Source organism: Aspergillus aculeatus (genome assembly GCF_001890905.1).
Source record: "Aspergillus aculeatus ATCC 16872 unplaced genomic scaffold ASPACscaffold_4, whole genome shotgun sequence".
Taxonomy (NCBI): domain Eukaryota; kingdom Fungi; phylum Ascomycota; class Eurotiomycetes; order Eurotiales; family Aspergillaceae; genus Aspergillus; species Aspergillus aculeatus.
In genome coordinates, this window is record NW_017962979.1 from 1,815,841 (window position 1) to 1,838,993 (window position 23,153).

The 23,153-nt window shown below is 53.1% G+C and overlaps 7 protein-coding genes across 7 annotated transcripts; 2 read left to right on the forward strand and 5 right to left on the reverse strand.

Moving 5' to 3' along the window:
• Positions 1–1,244: 1,244 nt before the first annotated feature.
• On the forward strand, positions 1,245–3,142 carry ASPACDRAFT_25320 (glycoside hydrolase family 1 protein; the record flags this gene model as incomplete). The annotated part of the gene is made up of 4 exons (XM_020199322.1): positions 1,245–1,368; positions 1,424–1,765; positions 1,846–3,002; positions 3,056–3,142. 4 exons carry the CDS (start codon positions 1,245–1,247, stop codon positions 3,140–3,142), a joined length of 1,710 nt encoding a protein of 569 aa, XP_020058770.1.
• A 347-nt stretch (positions 3,143–3,489) lies between these two features.
• On the reverse strand, positions 3,490–4,419 carry ASPACDRAFT_41260 (uncharacterized protein; the record flags this gene model as incomplete). The annotated part of the gene is made up of 2 exons (XM_020200919.1): positions 3,490–4,025; positions 4,185–4,419. The coding sequence occupies 2 exons, from the start codon at positions 4,417–4,419 to the stop codon at positions 3,490–3,492; spliced, it is 771 nt and encodes a 256-aa protein (XP_020058771.1).
• A 649-nt stretch (positions 4,420–5,068) lies between these two features.
• ASPACDRAFT_115341 (uncharacterized protein) lies at positions 5,069–7,059 on the reverse strand. Its single transcript, XM_020195893.1, has 4 exons — positions 6,578–7,059; positions 6,382–6,525; positions 6,256–6,323; positions 5,069–6,204 (listed from the first exon to the last, which is right to left on the reverse strand). Exons 1-4 carry the CDS (start codon positions 6,746–6,748, stop codon positions 5,421–5,423), a joined length of 1,167 nt encoding a protein of 388 aa, XP_020058772.1. The 5' UTR covers positions 6,749–7,059; the 3' UTR covers positions 5,069–5,420.
• A 1,351-nt stretch (positions 7,060–8,410) lies between these two features.
• On the reverse strand, positions 8,411–10,114 carry ASPACDRAFT_24744 (putative nucleotide-sugar transporter; the record flags this gene model as incomplete). Its single annotated transcript, XM_020199287.1, has 2 exons — positions 8,411–9,790; positions 9,866–10,114. 2 exons carry the CDS (start codon positions 10,112–10,114, stop codon positions 8,411–8,413), a joined length of 1,629 nt encoding a protein of 542 aa, XP_020058773.1.
• A 4,504-nt stretch (positions 10,115–14,618) lies between these two features.
• ASPACDRAFT_41263 (anticodon-binding domain-containing protein) lies at positions 14,619–15,505 on the reverse strand (the record flags this gene model as incomplete). Its single annotated transcript, XM_020200920.1, has 4 exons — positions 14,619–14,653; positions 14,720–14,771; positions 14,835–15,327; positions 15,462–15,505. The coding sequence occupies 4 exons, from the start codon at positions 15,503–15,505 to the stop codon at positions 14,619–14,621; spliced, it is 624 nt and encodes a 207-aa protein (XP_020058774.1).
• Positions 15,506–16,280: 775 nt separating this feature from the next.
• On the reverse strand, positions 16,281–18,563 carry ASPACDRAFT_76820 (NADP(+)-dependent, decarboxylating phosphogluconate dehydrogenase). Its single transcript, XM_020204798.1, has 5 exons — positions 18,531–18,563; positions 18,018–18,154; positions 17,506–17,957; positions 17,015–17,443; positions 16,281–16,958 (listed from the first exon to the last, which is right to left on the reverse strand). The coding sequence occupies exons 1-5, from the start codon at positions 18,545–18,547 to the stop codon at positions 16,518–16,520; spliced, it is 1,476 nt and encodes a 491-aa protein (XP_020058775.1). The 5' UTR covers positions 18,548–18,563; the 3' UTR covers positions 16,281–16,517.
• Positions 18,564–20,686: 2,123 nt separating this feature from the next.
• Positions 20,687–21,841, forward strand: ASPACDRAFT_24597 (RNP domain protein; the record flags this gene model as incomplete). The annotated part of the gene is made up of 2 exons (XM_020199276.1): positions 20,687–20,933; positions 21,030–21,841. The coding sequence occupies 2 exons, from the start codon at positions 20,687–20,689 to the stop codon at positions 21,839–21,841; spliced, it is 1,059 nt and encodes a 352-aa protein (XP_020058776.1).
• Between the last annotated feature and the right edge of the window lie 1,312 nt (positions 21,842–23,153).

A 23,153-nucleotide genomic window follows, 5' to 3' on the forward strand; every position in this document is an offset into this window, starting at 1 on the left:
TGGTAATTGACCTGATGGCAATTGAAGATCGAGCTGCGCATTCAAAAAGATATATGGGGAGCACCAGGGGTAGAGTCTGGACCGACGCATTGGAACATACATCATCAGGTTATATTCACCCCTAAAGTCTGATGACGGACATAACCGGATGTACAAGAAGCAGGAAAGAGTAGTGGGGGCTCCGAGAGTCCATTGATCAGCAAACCCAAACTCAAAGCCAACCGATGTGACATTGCGGGCGTGAGAAGGGTGAGTCGGAGTCCGACATGCCGATGCGACGGAAATAGGCGAGTGCTGTTCCGATTCGAGGAGTGGTGCGCATTTCCAAGGTTGACGGTGAGAAACCCTGAGCTGCCAGAGTCCGTGGTGGAGGACGATGCGATGCGATTCAATTGACGTCGAGCATCATGAAGTCATCATCTGCGGCCATCGGGCGAGAACCATGGAATTGGTTTGTGCATCCTTTGAACGCCAAGGGGAGCTGAATCATGCGACATCACGGGTCCTTCCCAACTTGAATACTCCGTCATACCCAGTATAGGTGATTGTGCTATGTCGGGGTTGTCGGGGTTAGTGTAAGTCGTGCTTGGTGTTGTCGCAGCTCCCGACTGGTGATCAGGAGTTTGAGACACACTGAAGGCGCATAGGATCATAGATTCAATGAGGAAGGGAAATGCCTCTTCCTTGTGAAAGGGCAATAACTTGATATGAGACAGACTTGAGATCTAGACTCGATAATAAAGTAGATATGGAGACGAGGTGGAAGTGAAGGTGGAGGTGGAGGTGGAGGTGGAGGTGGAAGTGGAAGTGGAGGTGGAAGTGGAAGTGGAAGTGGAAGTGGAAGTGGAAGTGGAAGTGGAAGGCTTCCCCTTCCCTTTCTTCCCCTCTTCAACTTCCTCACAAACACTGTCATTTTTCGCAACCCCGCATCTACAGACTAGATGATGAGGTTAGATTACAGCAATCCCAGTCACGACCATTAACCGGATCAATAGGAGGGATCTTCTCTGCAGCGGGATATTTACCCCGTCTCCTAGTAGATGCAGATCTCCGGACTTGAATGGTTCCACCACTTTCATAACTGCAGACTGCAGCAGCAATGCCTGCAATTGATTTCTGTTTTGGCTAAATAATGGCAAACCTTAGCATTAAAAGGACGCCCTCATCATGGGCAGACTTGAAAGAATCATGAGCATCTCAGAAGCTTATAGACTTTGAGCATCATCATCATCATCAACAACATCATGCGCGTACCCTTCCTCACCGCGCTGCTCGCCATTCACCCGGTTGCAGCTATAGACGCGAGCAATGGAACTCCAACCACCAGCTCAGCGCCTCTAGTCACCAGCCTTAATCTCACAGTCGAAGGTCAGCTTCTTCCCTAATGGGGCGCTCCGTAGGGACCTCAGCTCATATACCATAGACCTGTGGAACATCTACATCGGTCCCGTGGAGACCGCAGCGGTCAATACAACGGTGGAGCCCACTCCAATCCCAAGCTCTCAACTGATCCCACCGCCCCAGTTATACTATCCCTCCTACCTGACCGGCGCCCAGATTCCCGCCCAGGGAAAGAATGATAGCTGGTCCTTCCCCAAGGGATTCTGGTGGGGCGTCACCAGTGCCTCGTACCAGGTCGAGGGGGCTGTCAAAGCCGACGGCCGTGGCCCCAGCATATGGGATGCCTTCACGCATCGAGCAATGAGTGTAGCTGATAATCAAACTGGGGATGTCGCAATTAACCAGTACTACACCTACAAAGAGGGTACATTACCCCCCCCCCTTCCCCGGCATGTTATATTTATATCCCCTCGGGAGAAACCCAGATCTAACCACGATGACCAGACATCCAACGCATCGCCGCCATGGGCGTCAAAGCCTATTCCTTCTCCATCTCCTGGTCCCGGATCTTTCCCTTCGGCAATGGCCCAATCAACGAAGCTGGTCTCCAGCACTATGACGACGTGATCGACACCTGCTTGGAATACGGGGTGCAACCGCAGGTCACCCTCTACCACTGGGACCTGCCACTCTTCCTGCAGCTCTCATACGGCGGATGGACCTCCGAGAAAATCGTCGACGACTATCTCGCATACGCTCGCGTACTCCTAACCCGATGGGGCAGCAAAGTAGCGCAGTGGTACACGTTCAACGAGCCCATCTCCTTCTGCGGCGAGTACCCCGTGCCGGACGGCTACTTCACCACAACAACAACCATCCCCGCCCACCAACAAAAGTTCTGGTGCGGACACTACATGCTCCTGGCAGCCGGCAAGACCTACAACCTCGCACGGTCCCTAAACATCACCGCTCCAATCAGCGTTAAGAACAACGGCGGGTACAAACTACCCCGAACGAACTCCAGCGCGGACGCCGAAGCCGTCGAACGAGCCTGGGCCTTCAACGAAGGATGGTTCGCCGACCCCCTATTCTTAGGCGACTACCCAGCCCGCCTCAAGAATCTCACATCCAGCTTCCTGCCCGAGTTCACCGCGGCCGAGAAGAGCCTCATCCAGGGCGCGAGCGACTACTTCGCGCACGACGCCTACACCGCGGCCTACTACATGGCGCCCGACGCCGGGATTGAGGGCTGCCTCGCCGACCCGAGTAACAGCCTCTACCCGCAGTGCTACAATTCGACCTACACCTTGCCCGCAAGCGAGGGCGGGTGGCTGATCGGTCCGGCCTCCGACCCCAACACGCGGTGGCTACACAAGGCCACGGAGTGGCTCCCCGCGTTCCTGCACTACATCCAGCGCACGTGGCAGCCAGCCAACGGCATCGTCATCACGGAGTTCGGCTGGACCGAGCCCTTCGAGGCCTACAAGTCCAAGCGCGAGGATATCCTGTCCGACCCGGTCCGGTCCGCGTACTACCGTGATTACGTGGAGGCCATGTTGATCGCCGTGGCGGAGGGGGTCAATCTGGTAGGGTGTCTGGCGTGGTCCATTGCCGATAATCTCGAGTGGACGGCCGGGTTTACGGTCAAGTTTGGCTTGCAGGTGAGTACCGGTCCTTGGTTTCCGAGGTCGGGGTAAGCTAACTGGAATGACAGTATGTCAACCTAACCACCCAGGAGCGGTTCTACAAGGCCAGCTTTTTCGAGCTGGCGAACCTCTTCAAGACTTATATCAAGGAGTGAAAGGGCGGGTGCTGAGGTCGGACAAGGGATACCACACATTTCCCCGAGTTAGACTAGTGTGACACTGAGCTCAAGATTCTGGAGATAGTGTCAACAAATAGCAAGATCAGTACAATCTATCACCTCTAAAACACCCGGATTTGAACCCCTACATGTACAAGTCTAATTTGCCTTGCTATAATGATCCTCAGAACTACACGCTACCATCTAACCAAACGAAGAATATATCCAACAACACCCACACAACCACTCTCCTACCTCCAATACTATATACAGAACCTTCTGCTTTCCTCCATCCCATCTTCACCTCTCACTCCCCATCAACTCCGCCCAGTTTCCAACCCCACCTAATCTGTCCCTCGGCTCCGACCCGACCATTTCCTTCGGCCCCTCCCCACCTCCGTAATGCTGGTATCCATGTCCACGCCCAGGCCCATACCCAGGCCCATACTCATACCCATACCCAGACCCACCACCAGAAGACGCAAGAGTCGCACTCGACGACGACCCCTCCTTCCCTCCCGCACCACCACCACCACCCTGTACTTGCAAGTCCCGCCTCCATCTCCCCACCAAAACCCCCAGCGCAACCACCGCCCCAAGCAACGGGACCCCAACCCCGAGACCAACCCCAAGCGCCAACCGACCCGGCCCCGCGTCAACGCAGATCCCGTCGCAGACCCCAACCCCGACACCGTCGTCGCCGACTCGCGCACCGACTCCGCCCCCTCCGCCCTAGTAATATTAAAATAACACGAGACGAACCCACCCGCCTCATCGGGGTCAATCCACAGGAAGAAGACGTTGGAGTACGCGAGGTCGAAGCCGTAGAGCTGGACGGGCCAGGTGAAGTTGGTGACGGAGTCGGTGGGGTGGATTTTGGCTTGCGGAGGCCGGGGGGTGGTTAGTTATGGAATGTAGAAGGCCCTTAGCTGGGGTACAGTGGGGAATGGCTTCACTGAGGTACAGTATGGAAAGGCCCTGGCTGGGGTAGAGACAGCCCTGCTGATATCCTGCTAATAAGAGCGATGGGCCCACCTACAATAGATGTTCCCCTGACTCGCCGCGCTCTGCTGGACCAGACTCTGCTGCCAGATGGAGACATTAAATACCCCCAGGGTCGTTTTCCAAGAGATGACCTGGTCGTCTCCTAAGGTCCAGACGGGGTTGATGCCGTTGCCGGAGGAGGGCTTGATGAAGTAGTTGTTTGCGTCGGAGGTTGCGGCGCGCTGGATGATGAAGCATAGCAGGAGGAGTAAAAAGCGGAGGGCGGACATTGGATTAGCTAGATGTTATGGTCTGGTCTTAGGAAAATGGATGATCGAGAGGATGGTTCTGGGGTAGCGATCTGGGTAGTGATCTCCTGGACACAACTACTATTATACCAGACCCTTGGAACCCTGAAGGGCTCATAGTTTTGTACTACAGCCTTGCTGCGATGTCCCTAGGCGTGTTATTCTTAGGTTTAGCCGCCGGGGATCGGGTTCCTGGCCACGGCCATCCCGACCCGTGCAATGAGAGAGGTACTTTAATCGCTGTGGCTGGAACATTGGAATCGGTTCGCCAAGGGTAGGAGTCTATGCAATGACCTGTTGGCATGGTTTGGCGCGGTTATTTCAGGGCTTTTGGGTATAGGTGGGGGTTTGGGGGGAAGTCCCGGGTTGAGGATGCATTCCATATGATGCACAACAAAGATCAAATTACACATTTGGGCGGCTTAGCTGAGAGCTGGACTATCTGAAGCAGCGGTGGATCTCAGAGGTTGGCTGTCTACTACAATCTCCTACAAAGTCCTAAACTCAAGTCTGTGTTGGATGATTACGAAGCTCGGGTTTTGTAGACCAATGCCTTCTAGCAGTGGCCTACCAAGGCGCTGAAGTATTGCTAGCCTTGAATCACCAGTAAAGAATCGAAGTTTGCTTAAAAGCCGTGGGTGAGAACTAGGTCTCACCCCTCCAACGATTTCTGGTGTATTTTGAAGGAAAGACTGCATTGACAATGCGGTGGTAGAATGGCAGCACAAGAAGCTGCTCTGCGGGGGAGAAATGCCTGAAACCGAAGAATTGGGACCATTGTGTGACGGCGAAGTTCAAGCTGTTCTGTATTGGCAGGCAACTGATTCAACCGCATGTGGTACTTCCATATTATCTATGTGTGGCGAGGTCGTGCTACGCCCCATTATAGCGAGATCTGCCGCTAGAATGCCTAGCACGATTAGCTGTCCAACGAATGAATGCAGCGATCAATCAACCTGCACCTGTTGCCACGGCAGCACAAACTAGTCCGCAGAAACATCCACAATCTTCTGCAGCCCATCCTCTTCAAGCATCGCAACTGACCCTCCAAGCACAGTGAAATTCCTCGGATCAGCATCCAACGGCACTCCTACATCATCCCACGTCGCATGGACCGTTCTCTCGCCGCTCAGGAGCCGGTTGACGTTCAGCATGGTACTATACATCACCCCGAAACTATAAGCCCCGTGCACACTATCATCCTGATCATGTATATCGGAGGTTTTGGAGAATGACCCAGCGGGCTGGTACCCCCCCGTCAGCGACGGATATGCGCCGAAGCACCGTAGATACCCATGCCCGCACATCCGGCCCAACGACACATCAAATTGAGCCCCGATATCAATCTGCTCCGCCAGCTGCCCAGGGCTAACGGAGAGCGCCGCCAGGATCTTCTGGGCGCCGAAGTAGCTCACGGCATAGACCAGGGAGCAGACTGCATCGCCCACGCTGCAGACCAGACGCGTATGGTCGGGTCGATCGATAGGAGGCGGATCCCGCCAGTAAGGTAGGAAGTGATGGGGCGGTAGCACTGTAGAATCCTGATGCGACAGGAAAACCGGCAGTTCGGTCTTGCAACTCATACCGCAGTGGCCGAGCCAGAGGATTTCCCAGTCGTCGCCGTAGGGAGACCCGGTGGAGTTGCCATCCGAGCCTTGCAGAGCTCGGACGGCGAGCGCATAGCTCTGGAGCTGCGTTTTGAGGGTCACGTCCCAGTCGACGTCGTCCTCCATAATGATAGCGCTTCCGAGCCTATCCTGGACGATTCTGCGCGAGGGTCAGTGGGCAGTGCAGGACGGCGAGCGGGGTGTTGCATACTGCTGCATTGCATTGACATGCGCACGTCGAGCCGCATATTCCGTCGGCTTGTGGTCTGGATTCCAATGCTGGAGGAGCTCATCAGCAACCAATACAGAATTAAGTTTCACACATCTTCATGCTTACATGAGGTATTGATTTGGGATTGACTTGGTCCGGAGTGACCCCATCAATCCATTCCACACGGAAGCCGCTGACCGATGAACCTAGGATAATATTGTCCCTCTTATCGGGTCTGGACGGGAGGTTCACAACGAAAATCTTCTGAGTCTGCGTCTTGTTAGTACAAAGGTATTCCTTCCACCAGAATTTCAGTGCGCACCCCTAGAGTCTCATTGCTGATAGGATGGAGAGGGATCGACTCATCCTGGGACCGATTCCGCGCTATCACTTGCGCATAGTGGATTGGCGAGAAGCTCAGAATGACGGCGATCGCCCCAATTAGAAGTAGAATGGTCCGGGGGAGTCGTTTCTGAAGGATGGACAGAACCATACTCGCTCGATCAAGTAGAAAAGACAGTAAGATCGAACATCAAATCAGTTGGGCTGAGCTGTTGGCCCACTCAATCGCCCCTTGAGGCGCTCAATTCTCGATCGTTGAGTGAATGCGGGGAGGGATGGGGATGTCCCCAGCGGGCTTATCTGGCTTGGCTCGGGCTTGCTATTGCCTGGTGGAGCGGAAAGGAGAAGAGAAAGACAGAAAGAGAGGAAGAAAGAGGGGGAGGAAAAAGAAGAAATCGACAAGGAAGGGTCCAATGTCGGTAATGCTAGTCTAACAGCCATCCCTGGTAAGATTTGCTCAGGTAGTTACATTGGAGAGGACGGATCTAGTGGGAGAATTAAATGAGCCATGAATTAGCCGCTGGGCGGCGGGAATCTGGCCCAGTGGAAGGTGCGGATCTGCCGCCGGGACCCTCTACTGCGTCCGCTACTCACTCTTCTACCGAGTACTGTACATCGAGGGTGGGTTATAAATTCCACATCTATTAAATGACCAGGTTCGTCTCGTCCCGGAAGGACGACGAAGCTTCGAGTCGGTTAGGGCTTCCCTTCTACATGCTGACAGTTCTGGTGTGAGGTAGCAGGCGGTTCGTCATAGAGCTGGCGTTTGAAGAACGCTCCCTGGGTCGCCCGGTTTTCGATAGCAGCCGGAGTGAAGTTGGACATGGTGAGGTGGGAGAAGATTCTCGTACAGAAGTGTTATCGACATGGACGGAATCTCCCTGTCTAAGCTCAGTGAAACGAAGGGGGAAAGAATACAATATAGTCAAGTATAAGTCTGGCAATGCGATGGCGAGATATCGGTGATATGAGCTGATTAGCCCCAAACCACGGACGGAGTTGAGGCGGGCAAGCACTGTTTACCTCCAACTCCCCCTGCTTTGTTGGCGGGTCGTCATGCTAACAGGTGCACCGGCGATGTGATACGGGGAGGTAAACATACAGTCCTGACTGCAATTGAGGCTGGATGGTATCATGGAACATAAGCCAGTGCTTGACGCCCGCCACCCGCTCAGGATGTGGGCGAGATACTCCGGGCAATCCAGTTCGATGGCCTGTTTACACATACTACTTACTAGTTTGACCCAATTACCAATTCCATTTCCAATGCAGAAGACACAGTCATCAATTTTATTATCTTAACACAGAACAGATTCAACCTAATCATGAATACACACTAAGCCTGCCAAGAAAGAACAACACAGATCATGGTAAAATATATTGGTATACGGGGTATCCATGATGCATTCGGGCTGTAAACATCGAACAACCAATGCAGAATGCCGGCAAATGTGATCGCAAGCGAACCCCTCTCCCTGTGGATGGCTAAGAGATAGATAACATGGTATCACGCGATAAATAAACCTCTATCCCAGACCGGGTCTGACATTATGTGCACAACGCCAAATGTACTCCACACATGCCACCTCTCGGACATGTGGACTTTCGAATCAACGGAAAGAAAAAAAGAAAATTCACATGGATGGATTCAAGATGCAAGGAACCGTCAGCCTCTTGCCAAGAGCCATCACATCGAATCCGGTGTGGACAGAGTGCTGTCAAAAGTGTTTCGTGGAACAGCGGAGCCGTGAGCTGAACCAGACCAGCGGTTCCCAAAATCATGCGAAAAGAACTCAGCCGCCAGGGTTGGTCTTCAGTGGGCGGATCGCCCCTCCCCATGGGAGAGCCTATCCGGGGATGGTTGCACAGCGCCCCCGAAGCTTTGCCGCCGATCCGACTTGTGAAGCTCCGCCTCAAGTGAAGTGATGATAGGTGGTGCAGATTTCAACGGGGAGTGACCGGCGACGCGCGGGGAAAGCGACCGATCGTGGTCGCTGAGGTTCGAGGTGTTGATGCTCAGCCCATGCACATTGCTGCTGGCGCCGCTGGCACGGACGCGGAAGGAGCGGCGGCCGGGGTTCAGGTGGTCGGCCGGCGTGATGTTGACATTCTCATCGTCGTCCAGGTCGTCCGGCGAGCAATGCATGCCTGCCTCAGGGTGGCGTATCCGCTGATATTCACCGCGCTCGCCCGTGGGATCCGAGTCGTCAGCCTCGGAGTCAAGGTTCGGGCTGCGCGTCCAAGATCCCTTCCGAGCTTCCGCACGCATCTTCGCAATCTTCATGTAGTTATATGTACCAATGCTGGCGATGGTCACAAACAAGCCAGTGATGTTGATGAAGGTAAGCTGATCGTGGAAAATCACCCCCGCTGCACTGATGGTGACCACTTCCTTGAAGATACCGCAGATGCTCAAGGTTACCACCGAGGAGCGCTTGAGGAGCGCAAACTCGGACGAAATCATACAGAAAGCGAGAAGGCCGGGGAAGATCAACAGGCCCACCCCGAACAGGCTACCGCGAGCCTCGGCCAACGCATGGAATCCCGCCGCGATCTCGGAGGGTCCCTCCACGGCCAGCGCAATGATAATAAGAGACACAAACATGACGGGGGTAAGGAAAAAGAGTGTAGAGAAGGGATTGGCCGTCGCTGGGTGGCGGAGGAGGAGGATTTGGGTCAGACCCCACCGGAAACCCGAGAAGAACGCGGATGCAATGACCAGGACGAACCCGACTACATTGAAAGCGGTCTCGCCAGCGACCATCATGACAACACCTACAGTCATTGTGGCGATAATGATTATCAATCTAACTGAGGGAGTCTCGAGGCGGAAGAGGAAGGCAAACAGAAGAACAAAGGCGAGGGCGGACGATTTGCACATAGTAAGAAAAGTGAGGGAGATGAACTTCAAGGACATATTTCCAAGACCAATGTCGAGGGAGGTTGCTGCACCGCAGGGAACCAGACGAGTAAAGTAGAAGAATTTGGTGAGGATCGGCCCTTTCTCCGAGTTATCATGACCTCGGACGGGCGAACCGGACGGCGTGGAGGTGTGAGGGTGCTGCGGGCGCAACGAAGGTATCAAGTAAAGCAGAAGGGAAGAGAGTGTGAACTGAACAGCCATATGCAGACTGGTGGTGAAGAGAGGGAAAGGAAACACGACGTTATTGTCTGAAAACATCCATTTGTTGTACTGTAAAGAGGGCACGCGACCTGGTTAGCAGATGTCCAGCTCCCGCCCAGCTCCGCCCCTAGGATCCAAACTTACAATTGAAATCGACAGCGAGAAGAAGTACCACATGAGGATCAAGCCACCGTTGACTAGAAGCTTTTGGAGGATGTCCCGATCGCCCATTCCCAGTGGCAGCCAGTCCTGTTTCGAGGCCTTGACATCGGCTATGCGGGCATCCAACTGCCTGCGCTGCTGTCTTCTGCGACGTCGCTGACGCCTCTGCCTCGCAGTCAAACCGGTCTCCTCGTCATCGTGGATGTCTTCGTCCGAGCTCGTGTAATCCATTTCGCTGCTTTCCGCAATGGAGGACAGATCCGACTCGTCTGCGTCCTCAACCGGTGAGGACTTCTTCTCCTCTCTTTTCGAAGCGACTCCGTCCCCGGTTACCCTTGCAATGTCGTCCCTTGGGTCAAGAGCCGCCGAATGGGAACCTGCAGCCAACACTGAGCTCCGCCGTCGATGATGATTGCCGGCCGGGGAAACACCCATACTGGGACGGTGCTGATCGTCGGGAAGGTAGGTAGGAGGGAGGGAGGCGAAGTGATATATGGGTGAATCGCGGACTCAGAGGCGTTCGCTACAATGAGGATGGCCCCATCAGTGAGAATGTGAGTTGTGTCTCAGAGGCCCACCGCGCGCGCACACGATCGAGAGAAGTTCGAAGGGAAAAAAAAGAATCGGGGGGTGGGTGAGAGGGGTTCAAGGACGGGTGGGCGGCCAAAGGAGTGTGGGAAGAAGATCGGTGAAGGAGCAAAAATGACTGGTCTCGGAGATTGGAGAGGAAAAGGGAATTGATGAGATGACACAAAGGAAAGTAAAAATAAAAAAGGGACTAATCCAAGGAAAGAGGTAGAAAAAGGAACTGTCAAAGTAAGTAAATTGGGGGGAAGGGGAATAGTTCGTATGGATGGATGATGCAAGGGCGACCGCTGCAGGAGGGAAGAAGAAGAACAGCAAAAAAAGAGAGGGAGAGAGAGAGAGATTGAGGAATGACAGCACAGGGAGGCAGTCTGAGGATAATCAGGCGCTAGGGGAAAAGTAGATTAGTGAGGAATTATCCCAATAGTTCAAACAAACTGGGAGTAGGAGTAAGATGGAAGAGGATTGATTTCAAACAGAGTCGGATGAAATAAGAGTAATATTAAAAATAACAATGGAGGTACGGTACGGAGTACTTGACGTGGGTTGGGCGAGAACGTGATTGTGATGGGGGGAACAAAATTGTTATGGTTTGGAAGGAATTCAGGGTCGTGCTACTACAAGTATGAGTACAACAGGTCTACTCTGATAAAGAGAGGAGAGGCGATGCGATGCGATCGATAGCTTGCTTGCTTGATTGACTGACTGATCGAAGGGGGTTGATTGGGGACTGATTTGAGGGAGAGTCACTTGATTGTCCTCCCTCCCTTCCCTTCCTTTCCTTCCATCCCCTGAGCTCAATAGTAGTAAGTAACTTAAGTTAGCCACCAGAACGTCATTTCATCCCCAGACCATCCAGCAACCCAACCCAAAAGAATACGAGCACGACCAAAGTTAATAATCATGATGACAACAATCCACCACCCCTTCAACCACTAGACTGGTTCCACAACACCTGACTTGTCTCAAATTACAGGCCACTTTCAGGGAATTGGAAATCACACAACCGATAGGAAGGGAGAAGCGAAGCAAGAAGAAGAAACCGAAGAAGCAGAAGAGACAGAAGAAGAAGCAGAACAAAAAGAAGGACTTCACCTCCTCTCTCGATTCAAGACGGAGTGCCTGACCCTTGAACATCCGTGCCGAATAGGATGACTCTGCCTTTGCCAACCGACAAACCGACTGACTGACTGGAGGATAAACTAACTAAAGGACGGGCTGCTGCTCAGGGTTCAATCTCTTCGCTTCAAATTATTATTTCCTTTCCTTCTTCCCTTTTTCCCTACATTAGTGTCTGTGGATCACAAGAATTGTCTCCTCCCTCCCTCCACTTTTGCTGTGCCACTTGGCCCCCCCTGTCTGCCATAGACTAGTTGCTAGGCATGAGCCATAAGGGCAAGTCGCAGGTCATTCGATTCTTTCCCAAGGCTGGAAGAGCGGGGAACAACCCGACAAGCCACTCACAACCACTGGGTACATTTAGTGATTGCTCCGACGCTCCGAGATTAAATTTTGCATCGTTGGGCTTTACCCTTCCGGACGATCCGGGGGAAAGAGGGGAGCGACGGGACAAGCCCAGGGGGCATTTAGTTGACCCAAATGCTGGTCAATTGGTGGTGATGCTCGTGGTTGGTACCTTGAGATTTCAAGGTTCGTGAGGCGGGAATCAGTAGCTTGGGAAAGTCTCACTTAGAGGGTCTCTTCATGACTATAATCATTGTCGGACATTATGCATCAAGAGTAAGTGTCAGCTAATCATGACCTTATAATCATCAACCATCGTACTCTGTAGTGTATGCATCCATCAATCAGGCAGCAATCGCCTATCTATCAGGCCATTCCGCCCGGCATCCGTGCCTGGGGCGCAGTTTACTCTTACTCTTAGAGATTCACATCCACATCTCTCTCTCACACACACCGACTTGACTTGACTGACTGCTTGGCATCTGAACCAGCAATTATTGAGAAATCGGCCAGCGTCGGCGGGACCAACTTTAACCACGCGCCTTTCATGGATGGTCATTGGGTGGTCGGACGATGGCTGACTGTATGGAAAATGAGGAGGAATTCGGACTGACCCGACAATGAGAATTGCTCTCGTCAGACTTTACCATCGGAGAGGGAGGGAAAAGAATTCAGGCACAGATGGACTGAGTCTCCTCAATCGAAGCAGTACATGACCACTACTGAATAGCTATGATGTGATACGAGAATCACTGATCTTCTGGAACCATACACCCACAGTGATCAGATATGATGAACAGATGAACGAATCCCATCCTCGGACTGAGATCATAGTTCCCCCTCTATCCCCTCAAACAGAACAAACGAACCGAGGCTAGATCGTTCTTCTCGAATTCCTTATCTTTCTTTCTCTCTCTTTCTTTGATTCTCTACACCTGCAGTAGTACAACACTGTCACAGCACAACTCGAGTCTCGAGTCACTTTCTCGCCACACCCCATAGGGCTAAAAGATGACCATACCGTCATAATGACAAAAAGACAAAGCGGGAAACCATTTCGACACTAACGAACCATAAACAGTAGCTTATTGCCCCCCTCCCCTCTCCCTGGTCACTGATTATGATTAATGGAGATTTAACCAACGGGTAGAATCCTCGTATCTGCCCATCACCCAAACCACAGGTACTGTAAGATGGACCCCATATCGGTGAGTCACCTGCCATGCCCATCCATCCAGTACAGCACTACAGAGTACTGTACTGTACAGAGATAGATAGCCTCGTCCATGTGGCCTAGCCCGCGTCGAGGGGGCCATAGGGACATCAGAGTCACTAGCTAGCTAGCTCGTCTACCAATAAGTTAGTTACGCCTATTGACAACTCAAGGATAATCAATCACCTTCTGCGCAGGCTCCGATAAGAATATACAGTAACTTACTCCGTAGTCAGTCAATCATCTCCGTCCCGCAAATCCCCCCTCCCTCCCCGCACGGCACACCAAACGCTCGGGCATCTCAACAACCCTTACCGACCTGACTACATAGATACTCATATCCTCAAAACTCTCACTTCTCTATCTTCCAGTACTCTGTACGGTAGATGTAGGTTCACCAGCTATCGCATTGCATGAATAGTCCCATGCACAATCCAAAATCCCAAAGCCAAAAGCCCCACTCACTCTAAACGGAAAAGAAAAAGGAAAGAAAGAAAGAAAGAAAACCATCCTACAATAAAGTAATCGACACGTCCAATTCAATCCGTCTATCAATACTAAATCGAGCCAAGGCGATCAACACTAAATAAACCGACACACCCTACCGAATTGCTGGACACCCCAGGAACGGGGACCTAAAGTACTGGTAGGTTCACGATTCATTCGCGAGGCACAGGCACAGTCCTACAATAAGGCGTCATCGGAGGCAGGTGTTCGTGTTACTGATACTACGATGGGAGGGGGTGGTAGCGTGCTCTCCTGCAGATCATCGGAGCTGCTCACATGGTCAGTTGCGCTTGAAGGGTTCGTGACAGGGTGCACACACTGGACGATCCGGAGGATTGTAACCACACGACGATGGGCGGAAGTCGCTTGGACTGTACCTGGGACATACGGCGCTTGAGATACTAATGGTGGATTAAAGTAGAAAAGTACCCTGGGGTGGGAGGGATATCACATTGTCTACAACATAAAGAAGGGACAGATGTAAGGCTACTTATCAAGCTACGGGGCATTTAGAAAGACATAGCATTGTTGCCCTCCTTTCAGAGTATCCGGTACTATATCTTCAGATACACATACATTAGTTGGGGGGCAGACCGTCATTCCCACTCGCCCTCCCCAAAGTGTATAGCCGGCAGATCTGCAAGACGTGAATGCAGTCAATCCTACCTACCACACCCCAATGTAACCAGAGAATTCTCTATACCCAGCTCACCAAGATCTTATCAGTCCGTCATCTCCATCCCACGTGGTTTTTCTTGCGACTCTTCTATTGCCCGAGACCCACACTCCCCATGTATAGTTCAACTTCAAGGGGTCGATCACTCTCTTCCCCGATGCTCTTCTCATCTCGCTGATCCATGCGGTTGGGGCATCTAATCCACTTAAAACTCGCTTTGATGACAGTGCCATATAAAACAAAACTAGCCGTCGAAGAGGTAATCGACTCCGCTACAGAACGGGAACGGTTCAACCGCCCTTTCTCTGTCCAGCAGCGCCAGGCCCTGCAGTCGATGTGTTAGATGAATGCTGAGATCTCTGGCGGCCAAGACGGGGGAGGTGACCCATACCGATGGTGGCGCTGGCATTGCGCAGTTCGATTTTTTTGCGTTCCATTTCGAGCTGTACGATTCATGTCAGACCGCCACTACTTGCGCAAGATCCACGAATGGCTGAATGACTCACCACCTTGCGTACTCGGGCAAGGGCAGCCGTGTCACCAGCCACCAGAGGCCGACAGTCGTCCACGCGGTATGGAGCCGCAATGGAAACTGCATCTGCCACAATGATCTTGGCCCCATCCCATCTCGCCGGCATGGTCCGACTGAAGGCGTCGAAGATGTCCTGCGCCTCGCGGGTCACGCCCTTACCACGACGAGCCTCGCTTTCGTGCGCTTTAGCAATAGCATTGGCCTCCCGGTTCTTCAGGGAACGTATGTCGAGAGCGTGGAGGGGTGGTACCGCGTCGGCGAAGGACGGTCCATCGGAGGCGGTGGCAGACGGGGCGAGGGAGAGGATCTGAACGGATTGTATACGCGAAATGGGGATGATGCGGTAGTCGCCAGTTTGGGACTGCTTTTCGTCGGCGGTGTCAATGGCGACTAGATTCGTGATGGGGTCGGCAGTGAAGAGGGTGCCCTCAATCGTCGACGCGACCGGGGCTGTGCTGATGCGGACACTAGGAGATGATGGTGGTATCAGCATATAGACAAATAGCACTTAGCCAGCAGCAGGCATCAAAAGTCGCTTCTGGACAACCAAATGCACACCAACACCAGGCTATACAAGCCCAAGAAGAACAGGGAGCTTTACCGTGCGCCAATGGCGTCGCTCAATGCCACTTCCAAAGGGACCATGGCGCCTGTCGCTCCCTGGCTTGTGGCTCCTGCGGTCGGTCCTTGCGCAGATGCTCTCGCTCCCACACTTGGACGTTTGTTGTCTGCCATAAGCCTGCCTCTGCTAAAGATGGAGGGTTCGAATGAGACTGTCCCACCGACGACAGCACCAAGTCCAGCAAGGGTCCACTATCGGGTGCTATGTCGACCGAGGCGAGATTGAGGTAGAACCTAATCAAGAGAGAAGGGCGGAGACACCTGTTAGAAGGACAAACTAGGTCAGCCTGGCAATCAAACTATTGTTAGGCAATGCTGGGAAATGCTGAAACCACGGTCGTTACTAACAATGACGATGGAACTTGGGCGCGGAACTGGCTGAAGTGGGACGGTGCGGGAACCGCAGTTGAAACAAAGTCGGACAAAAGAACGACAAGAAAAGGAGATGCTAAGACAGCAATGACCATACAAAATGATACCCACCCTACTTCAACCGATTGGAATGAGAGGAAGAGAGAGTTGAGCGCCTACAACGCCGCACATGTAGTGGATTGAAATAAGATAGTGAGGAAGGTTGCAGGAAGATGCAGAAAGAGGTCGGGGAGCGGCGACGTTTGGCCGACCCAATCGGGATTAGCTCAGGGCGGAGCGAGACTTCCGTTGCAGCACCAATGGATGTATGAGTCCTCACGCCATCATGACTACACTACTGGTATTTACGAGTATTTAGAAGCCCACATTGTGTTTGCCTGCATGATCCCAAAGAAAAGCTACTGATTATCAATCACACCACCACTGTAAAAGAAAAGAAAAGGGTTCATTTCATTCCATACGTTTTTGAACGTAACAGTAAGCATCTAGATACATAGTACTATGAAGCAGAATTAGGTATACTTCCTGTTCCGCTTCTTGTTTTCATCATGTCATTCCCTTCACTCAGTAAGCGCATATCGCAGACTCCCTGAGCTCAGCCCAACTGTCCCCTGCTAGACCCGTGCGAGGCTTCACGTCCAGCGTATTACATCGCGTGTTTGATTTAAACAATGTAGGTCGACGCAGAGACGTTGCCACCACGGCCGGTCCAGTTGACGTGGATGTCCTTACCCTCGGGGTAGGTCTCGCTGGCGTGCTCGGGCTTGATGCGGAAAGTGTGGGCACCGAAGTAATCACGCTGAGCCTGCAGCAGGTTGGCGGGGAGGTCCCGGGTGCGGTAGCCGTCGAAGAAGCTGAGGGCAGTGCTGAAAGCAGGGGTGGGGATACCCCAGAGAGCACCCTTGCTAACAACGTTTCTCCAGCCCTGCTGGGCGTTGTGGATGGCCTTGTTGAAGAAGTCGTCGAAGAGCAGGTTCTCAAGGTCGGGGTTCTTGCGGTAAGCGTTGGTGATGTCCTTGAGGAAGACGGAACGGATGATGCAGCCACCACGCCACATGAGGGCAATGGAGGGCTTGTTCAACTTCCAGCCGTACTCACGAGCAGCCTATTAAAATTCACGTCAGCAACTGCATACCGGACTGGATGCGGGAAGAGTCTTACCTCCTGGATGAGCATGAAGCCCTGGGCGTAGGAGATGATCTTGGAGGCATACAGGGCCTGCTCGAGGTCCTTGATGAAAGCCTGCTTGTCACCATCGAACTCGGGGGTAGGGCCCTGGAGGAGGCCGCTGGCACGGATACGCTCGTCCTTGATAGCAGACAAGCAACGAGAGAAGACGGCCTCGCCGATCAGGGTGACGGGCATGCCAAGGTCAAGAGCGTTGACGGCAGTCCACTTGCCGGTACCCTTCTGACCAGCCTTGTCAAGGATCTTCTCGACGAGGGGAGTTCCATCCTCGTCGTTGTAGTAGAGAATGTCACGGGTGATCTCAATCAGGAAGGAATCCAAGACGCCCTTGTTCCACTCAGCGAAAACATCGGCAATCTCCTTGCCCTTAAGACCAAGACCGCGCTTGAGGATATCATAAGCCTAGCGATAGATAGTATGATTAATCTCTGAACGCGACATTCCGATTATTGTTGATGACTTACCTCGCAAATGAGCTGCATGTCACCGTACTCGATACCGTTGTGGACCATCTTGACGAAGTGACCAGCGCCCTCGTCACCGACCCAGTCGCAGCAGGCCTCACCGTCGCTCTTGGCGGCGATGCTCTGGAAGACATCCTTGATGTAAGGCCAAGCCTCCTCGTTACCACCGGGCATCAGGGAGGGACCGTAGCGGGCGCCCTCCTCACCACCGGAGACACCGCTGCCGACGAAACGGATGCCCTTCTCGGCCAGGTACTTGGTGCGGCGGTTGCTGTCGGGGAAGTGGGAGTTACCACCATCGATGATGATATCACCCTCCTCGAGGTGGGGCAGAAGAGACTCAATGAACTGGTCAACGGGCTTTCCGGCCATGACCAGGAGCATGATACGACGGGGACGCTTGAGCTTGGCGCAGAACTCCTCGACGGAGTGGGCACCAACGATGGGCTTGCCTGGTTGTACACCATGATGAGTTGACTTTGCCTGAAAGATAATACGTAAATGAAACTCACCCTTAGCCTCGTTCTCCAAGAAGCGGTCGACCTTGGAGGTGGTACGGTTGTAGGCGCAGACGGTGAAGCCGTGGTCAGCAGCGTTAAGGATCAGGTTCTGACCCATAACGGCCAGACCGATGAGACCGAAATCAGCACTAGGCAAAGAACGCGCCGGAGCGCCGACATTGATGCCGGCGAGGCGGGCGCTGAAGTCAGTCGCCAGGTTCTATGTCAATAGGTGGGTAGATAGAAAAGAAAATGACGGACAAGGAGGGGATTGATCCCGACGTTTGAGGACGTAGGGGATCAATGCGACCCTCCAGACCTGCGGCCTCCTCATCGTGATGATTCACAGACGAAGGGCAATCCGAGTTCATGACAATGACCCGAAAGTCATCTCGAGGCTAGTGTGCGCTCCAAGATGGTAGCCGCATGGTGAAAGAGGATCGACCAATGCATGCAAGAAGGAATGCAATGCATGGATCATGGATGAAGCATCAAGACAGAGGAGTGGGAGGCAGAGTTACTTACACAGCTTGGTCGGCCATGATGAAATTGTGGGGGTGGGAGGGGAGGAGGAAATTAGGTATGGATTTTGGAGAAGAGAAGCAAAAGAGATGAGGTAGTTAGAAGAAGTGGGAGTGACGGAGGATATATGAGGAGAGAAGGACGAGGGACCAAGAAGGGGAAGATGGGAACGGGGCAAGCGAGGGACCGTAAGAAGGAAAGCATTGGAAGATGTCAGAGCAGGATTCACGCAATGTGGACGGGGCTTACGGAGCAGCTCTTCCGTCATGGGTGGGACGGGAGGTTGAGTTGGGTTGAGCGGGGCAATAATCGATAGAAGGGAAGAATACTAGCAAAGAGGGGAGAGAGAACACCAGTGGAGGGAGGGGGGAGCAGAGTCCTCCGGTGAGACCGGCCAGCTTCTTTTGGTAACTAGTACCTACAGATCGGATATATGAATTGATCATGAGAAAAAAAGTAAACAGAAATTAGACTACATTGCAATTTGCTGCGTCGCATCGGATTCTCTTCAATTGGCTCTACGTATCCAATTAATTAACCAGTTTGAGATGACAGTATTCGTAGATGCCATAGTCTCCATGGTGGCAGCTTGTTGTGATAATGATGATGCTCTCTCTCTCTCCCTGCTCTGATGGCGGGGCAATGGAGGGGCACAGCAACCGGCGGCGGCACTGCAGAAAATCCGCTAGAATCCGGCCTACATCGGCCCTGAAAAAGGAATTTGTCCCAGAGTAGCGCTTTCGGTGAAGCTCGTTCGGGAACGGATAAATTGGGACCGCCTTCCAAGCCCTTCTCCCCACCACCCATCCCACTCTCATCGGTTCACCCAGATGCTCAAGTAAGAAGTATGTGTACTCATACATGATCCATACGAGACCCGACAACCACTTAATCTCCCTTCATCATCATCATTCTCCCAGGAGGTAAGACCGGGATGATTAATCATCGTCATCAATTGTACTCCGTAGCTTGCCGCCAAATAGACCGGATTAGAGCGGATAACCCATCCCTCTCTCTAGGCTTAAAGCCGATCAGAACAATTCCCGCCGGAGAAATCTACTCCATTTCCGGGGACTCTGATCATCCCGCATCTGCTAATTAGTCTAAAGCTCAATGAAGCCGATGGGGGTTCTTTTCTCCGTACTGGTCAGTTCAGTAACTATGGACTGTCTGTGGTCGGCAACTGCATTTCCCAGTCAGGTTTAGGGTGGGGGTCAAGTTGCATCACATGGGTTCAATCACTTGAATCAACAATCGGTTGGGGGTTCAGAACCACCACGCAGTGTGGCTAGCCTGCGCTGAGTAAGAAGATCGGGGCCAGCCAAATCATTGACTCGCCCGCGAAGGTTCCTGGACTTCAATATCATGCAGCTCGCAGGACGGAGTATGCATGTAGTAGCATTCACCTCACTACCAGGCAATAAGCAGGTTGTCCCTCGTAAAGCTCATCCTCGTATAGACCGGATTGACTTAGTTTCCAAAGAGGAAACTCCCCGCTGATACGTAGCTACGTACTCGGGTTATTCGGTGTCAAACTTACATGCCAGTGTTGACAAGCACTTTCTCTCTCTCGAAGGAAGCTAGGCTAGCTTTAACAAAAACAATCAGACTCAAGGATACAGCAACGATGCGTTCTTGCTTTCTGCATGCATCGGTACTAGGTCACGTGCAGCCGCAGCATCTGCGGCAGCAGGGTGTAATGTCCTGTTTGCACTTTACGGCAGGCTTTGGAAGCGACCAGCGCACTTTTTCTCTTGTCGGCCGTGTCTGTTGCTTCAGGCATCGAGAACCATCTGCCAGCCCATCAACTCACACTACCCTTACTGACAACCAGATTTCCATATCATTCTCCTCCTCCTGATCAACATCTCGCGATCCCAACCAACTCTGCAACTCCCAAGTCAGCGCTACTAGCGTCTATCATCAACTATATACTCAATCCTCCAAGCTTTGTGGTCTAACTTGGGATACGGCATACGGCCTTTCACCTTCAAGCCACACATCTTCCGCACAAGGATTCGGGACCTTTTTCAGGCGTGACGTCTGGCGTATTGACTGCGACGTCAGTCAGGCCCTGAAGGTACGTGTCTGTTGCTAGTTGCTGAACAGCGCATCACACTATCCACCGTTTCTCCCTTGTACCGAACCCTCCGTTCATCATGTCCTTTCCGCCACCTCCAGGTCTTAGGCAAGCACCTTCGTCGCTCCCTGCGCGCCCACCACCACCAGCGAGCACTGCTTCGCCTGCCACCTACCAACAACCCGCATACTCGGCTGCGCCCTCGTATGCACCGCCCGGTGCAACCAGCGGATATGGCAGTCACGGGCCGTCGCGACCGGGCTACGGCGCCGCCACTGCCTTCGCACCGCGCTCGGTAGCCTCAACTCAACCCTACCGTACCAGCAGTCCTGTGGTGTCCGCTCCACCTACCTCAACCAGCGGCTATGCAACACCAACCACGACCGGCTACGGTAATTACTACCCACAACAACAACCACAAGCATCGTACCAGAGCGCCCCGACCTACTACGGCGCCCCGGCCCAGTACAATGACGGCACCTCGTATGGCCCGTCCGTGCCGCGGATCCAGAACCCCTTCCAGCCCGCCGCCGGAAGGGGCTACGGCGGCCGCCATGACTCCGGCATGGACCCGGAGACGGAAGCGCAGATTGCGCAGTGGCAGAGCGCCTACGCGAACAAGGAAGAAGTCCCGGCCCCCGGCAAGGTCCCTGGACGCCGAGATGCCGACCAGGGAATCGGGGCTGGGCCTGCATCCGGCGCGAACACACCATCCGGTGCCGCCGCCGGTGCCAACACGCCCGCGCCGATAGTGGGGGTGCCGGAGCCCGCGCCGAAGACAGTTGTCCGCTCCGGTGGTGGACAGAACTGGACCGACTCGACACTCTTGGAGTGGGATCCGGCGCACTTCCGTCTGTTCGTGGGAAACTTGGCGGGCGAGGTTACGGACGATTCCCTGCTGAAGGCGTTCGTCAAGTACACGTCGGTGCAGAAGGCGCGGGTGATCCGCGACAAGCGCACGCAGAAGAGCAAGGGCTACGGGTTTGTCAGCTTCAGCGACGGCGACGACTATTTTAAAGCGGCGAGAGAAATGCAAGGCAAGTACATTGGTTCGCATCCGGTTCTGCTCCGGCGGGCCACCACCGAGGTCCGGCCCGTGTCCAACAACAAGAATGGAAAGAAGCACGGGGGTGGAGGCGGCTCGGGTGGGGGCAGTGCTGGTGGGGGCAAGGTCAAGCATGATGGAGTCAAGAAGCATGGAAAGACCAAGGGCGGACTGAAGATTCTCGGATGATCGATGGGGTTAAGTGGACTTTGTACGCAGGCTCTCGATCAAGTAGGCAATCCGATGACGACTTATGCTACGACTGGGGTACATGAAGTTAGAAACCTGAAGCATTCTGTAACCTTCAGAATCGGGGATAGTTCAATTTGTACGCAATATACCCTTATCCTCATCCTCAATACGTCTCTACACACATGCTCAAAATATACTCGGTATTATATAAACAATTCCCCAAACTAGAACACCTAGGGTCGAAACCAGTCCACCCTTCCTAAGCCCTCGAAAAATCCAAGCAAAATCCATGGGAAAATCCAGTAACAATCCCTCTCACTTATAGACACCTCCAACCGACTCAAGCCCCTCAAGCCTTCCAGCTCATCCCTCCCCCGTCGTAGAGTCAACCATAATCCCATCAACCATTGCATCATAAGTCGTAACCACATTCAAACAACATAAACAACCAAGCCCCAATCCAGCAGGTGCATAAATATACCACATAAGATTCATGAATGACTCGACTCCAGAAACACCTTCACCAGCGAGGCGTGATAATATCAACCGAAAGAAAGAGAGTTGGTGAGGAGGGGGAAGAATCAACCACCACCGCCTTCCTCCCCACTCTCCTCATCGATGGCCCGTTTCCGGTACGCAACGCGGTTCTTCATCGTGTGGATGCCGTAGCCCGCGATGGCGAGGATGATGAACAGGACGATGATGATCACCGCGATGGCGATGTTTTCTTGCATCTTCACCCGTTATCGGTGGAGTGTAGTTGGGTTTTGGTGATTGGACGGTGAGGTCAGGTGACGTTCCAAGTTGTTGTGGATGGGGTGGTTAATTGAGGTTACAACGTCTCATGGGATCGGTGGACGTAGATCCGATGTGTAGGTAGGTAGGTAGGTAGGTAGGTAGGTAGGTGTTTATCGATCTGTGCGCACGATCTGTGGGGGACGGATCTAGATTTTGGTTCCTCAGGAATGTATGTGGATAGAGGTCAAATTATCCGGAAGATATATTGATGGTATGTATGGGTTTGGGAATCCAAGGGAGGAGAGGAAGATAGAGAAAATAGAAGGGGGGGGAGGGCTGGCATGCTTGTGGGACAACTTATAAGGTTGTCCACACACAGCCAGCCAGCCTTGAGTGACCATTGAGTGATGGAGTCAATCAGTGCCTGGGCAAGTAAGTGTTCCCCAGCCATGCTGTTTTTACTTCCTGGCCTTGTTTATTGCGGGTGGCTGGGGAAATGCGTTGATGCAGCGATGCTAAGTTGCTGCGTTGCCGGCGCTAAGGCTCGAGTTGGTCAAGCCCAAGGTCGGCG

What these genes read in the sequence shown, in the direction of transcription:
- ASPACDRAFT_115341 (XM_020195893.1), bottom strand. Translation starts at nt 6,748, where the DNA reads ATGGTTCTGTCCATCCTTCAGAAACGACTCCCCCGGACCATTCTACTT. An exon ending in ATCCCAAATCAATACCTCAT is followed by an intron (nt 6,324 to 6,381) that starts GTAAGCATGAAG and finishes GAGCTCCTCCAG; the next exon opens with CATTGGAATCCAGACCACAA. An exon ending in CATGTCAATGCAATGCAGCA is followed by an intron (nt 6,205 to 6,255) that starts GTATGCAACACC and finishes ACCCTCGCGCAG; the next exon opens with AATCGTCCAGGATAGGCTCG.
- ASPACDRAFT_76820 (XM_020204798.1), bottom strand. An exon ending in CTTGGAGAACGAGGCTAAGG is followed by an intron (nt 17,958 to 18,017) that starts GTGAGTTTCATT and finishes GTGTACAACCAG; the next exon opens with GCAAGCCCATCGTTGGTGCC. An exon ending in GCTTCATGCTCATCCAGGAG is followed by an intron (nt 16,959 to 17,014) that starts GTAAGACTCTTC and finishes GAATTTTAATAG; the next exon opens with GCTGCTCGTGAGTACGGCTG.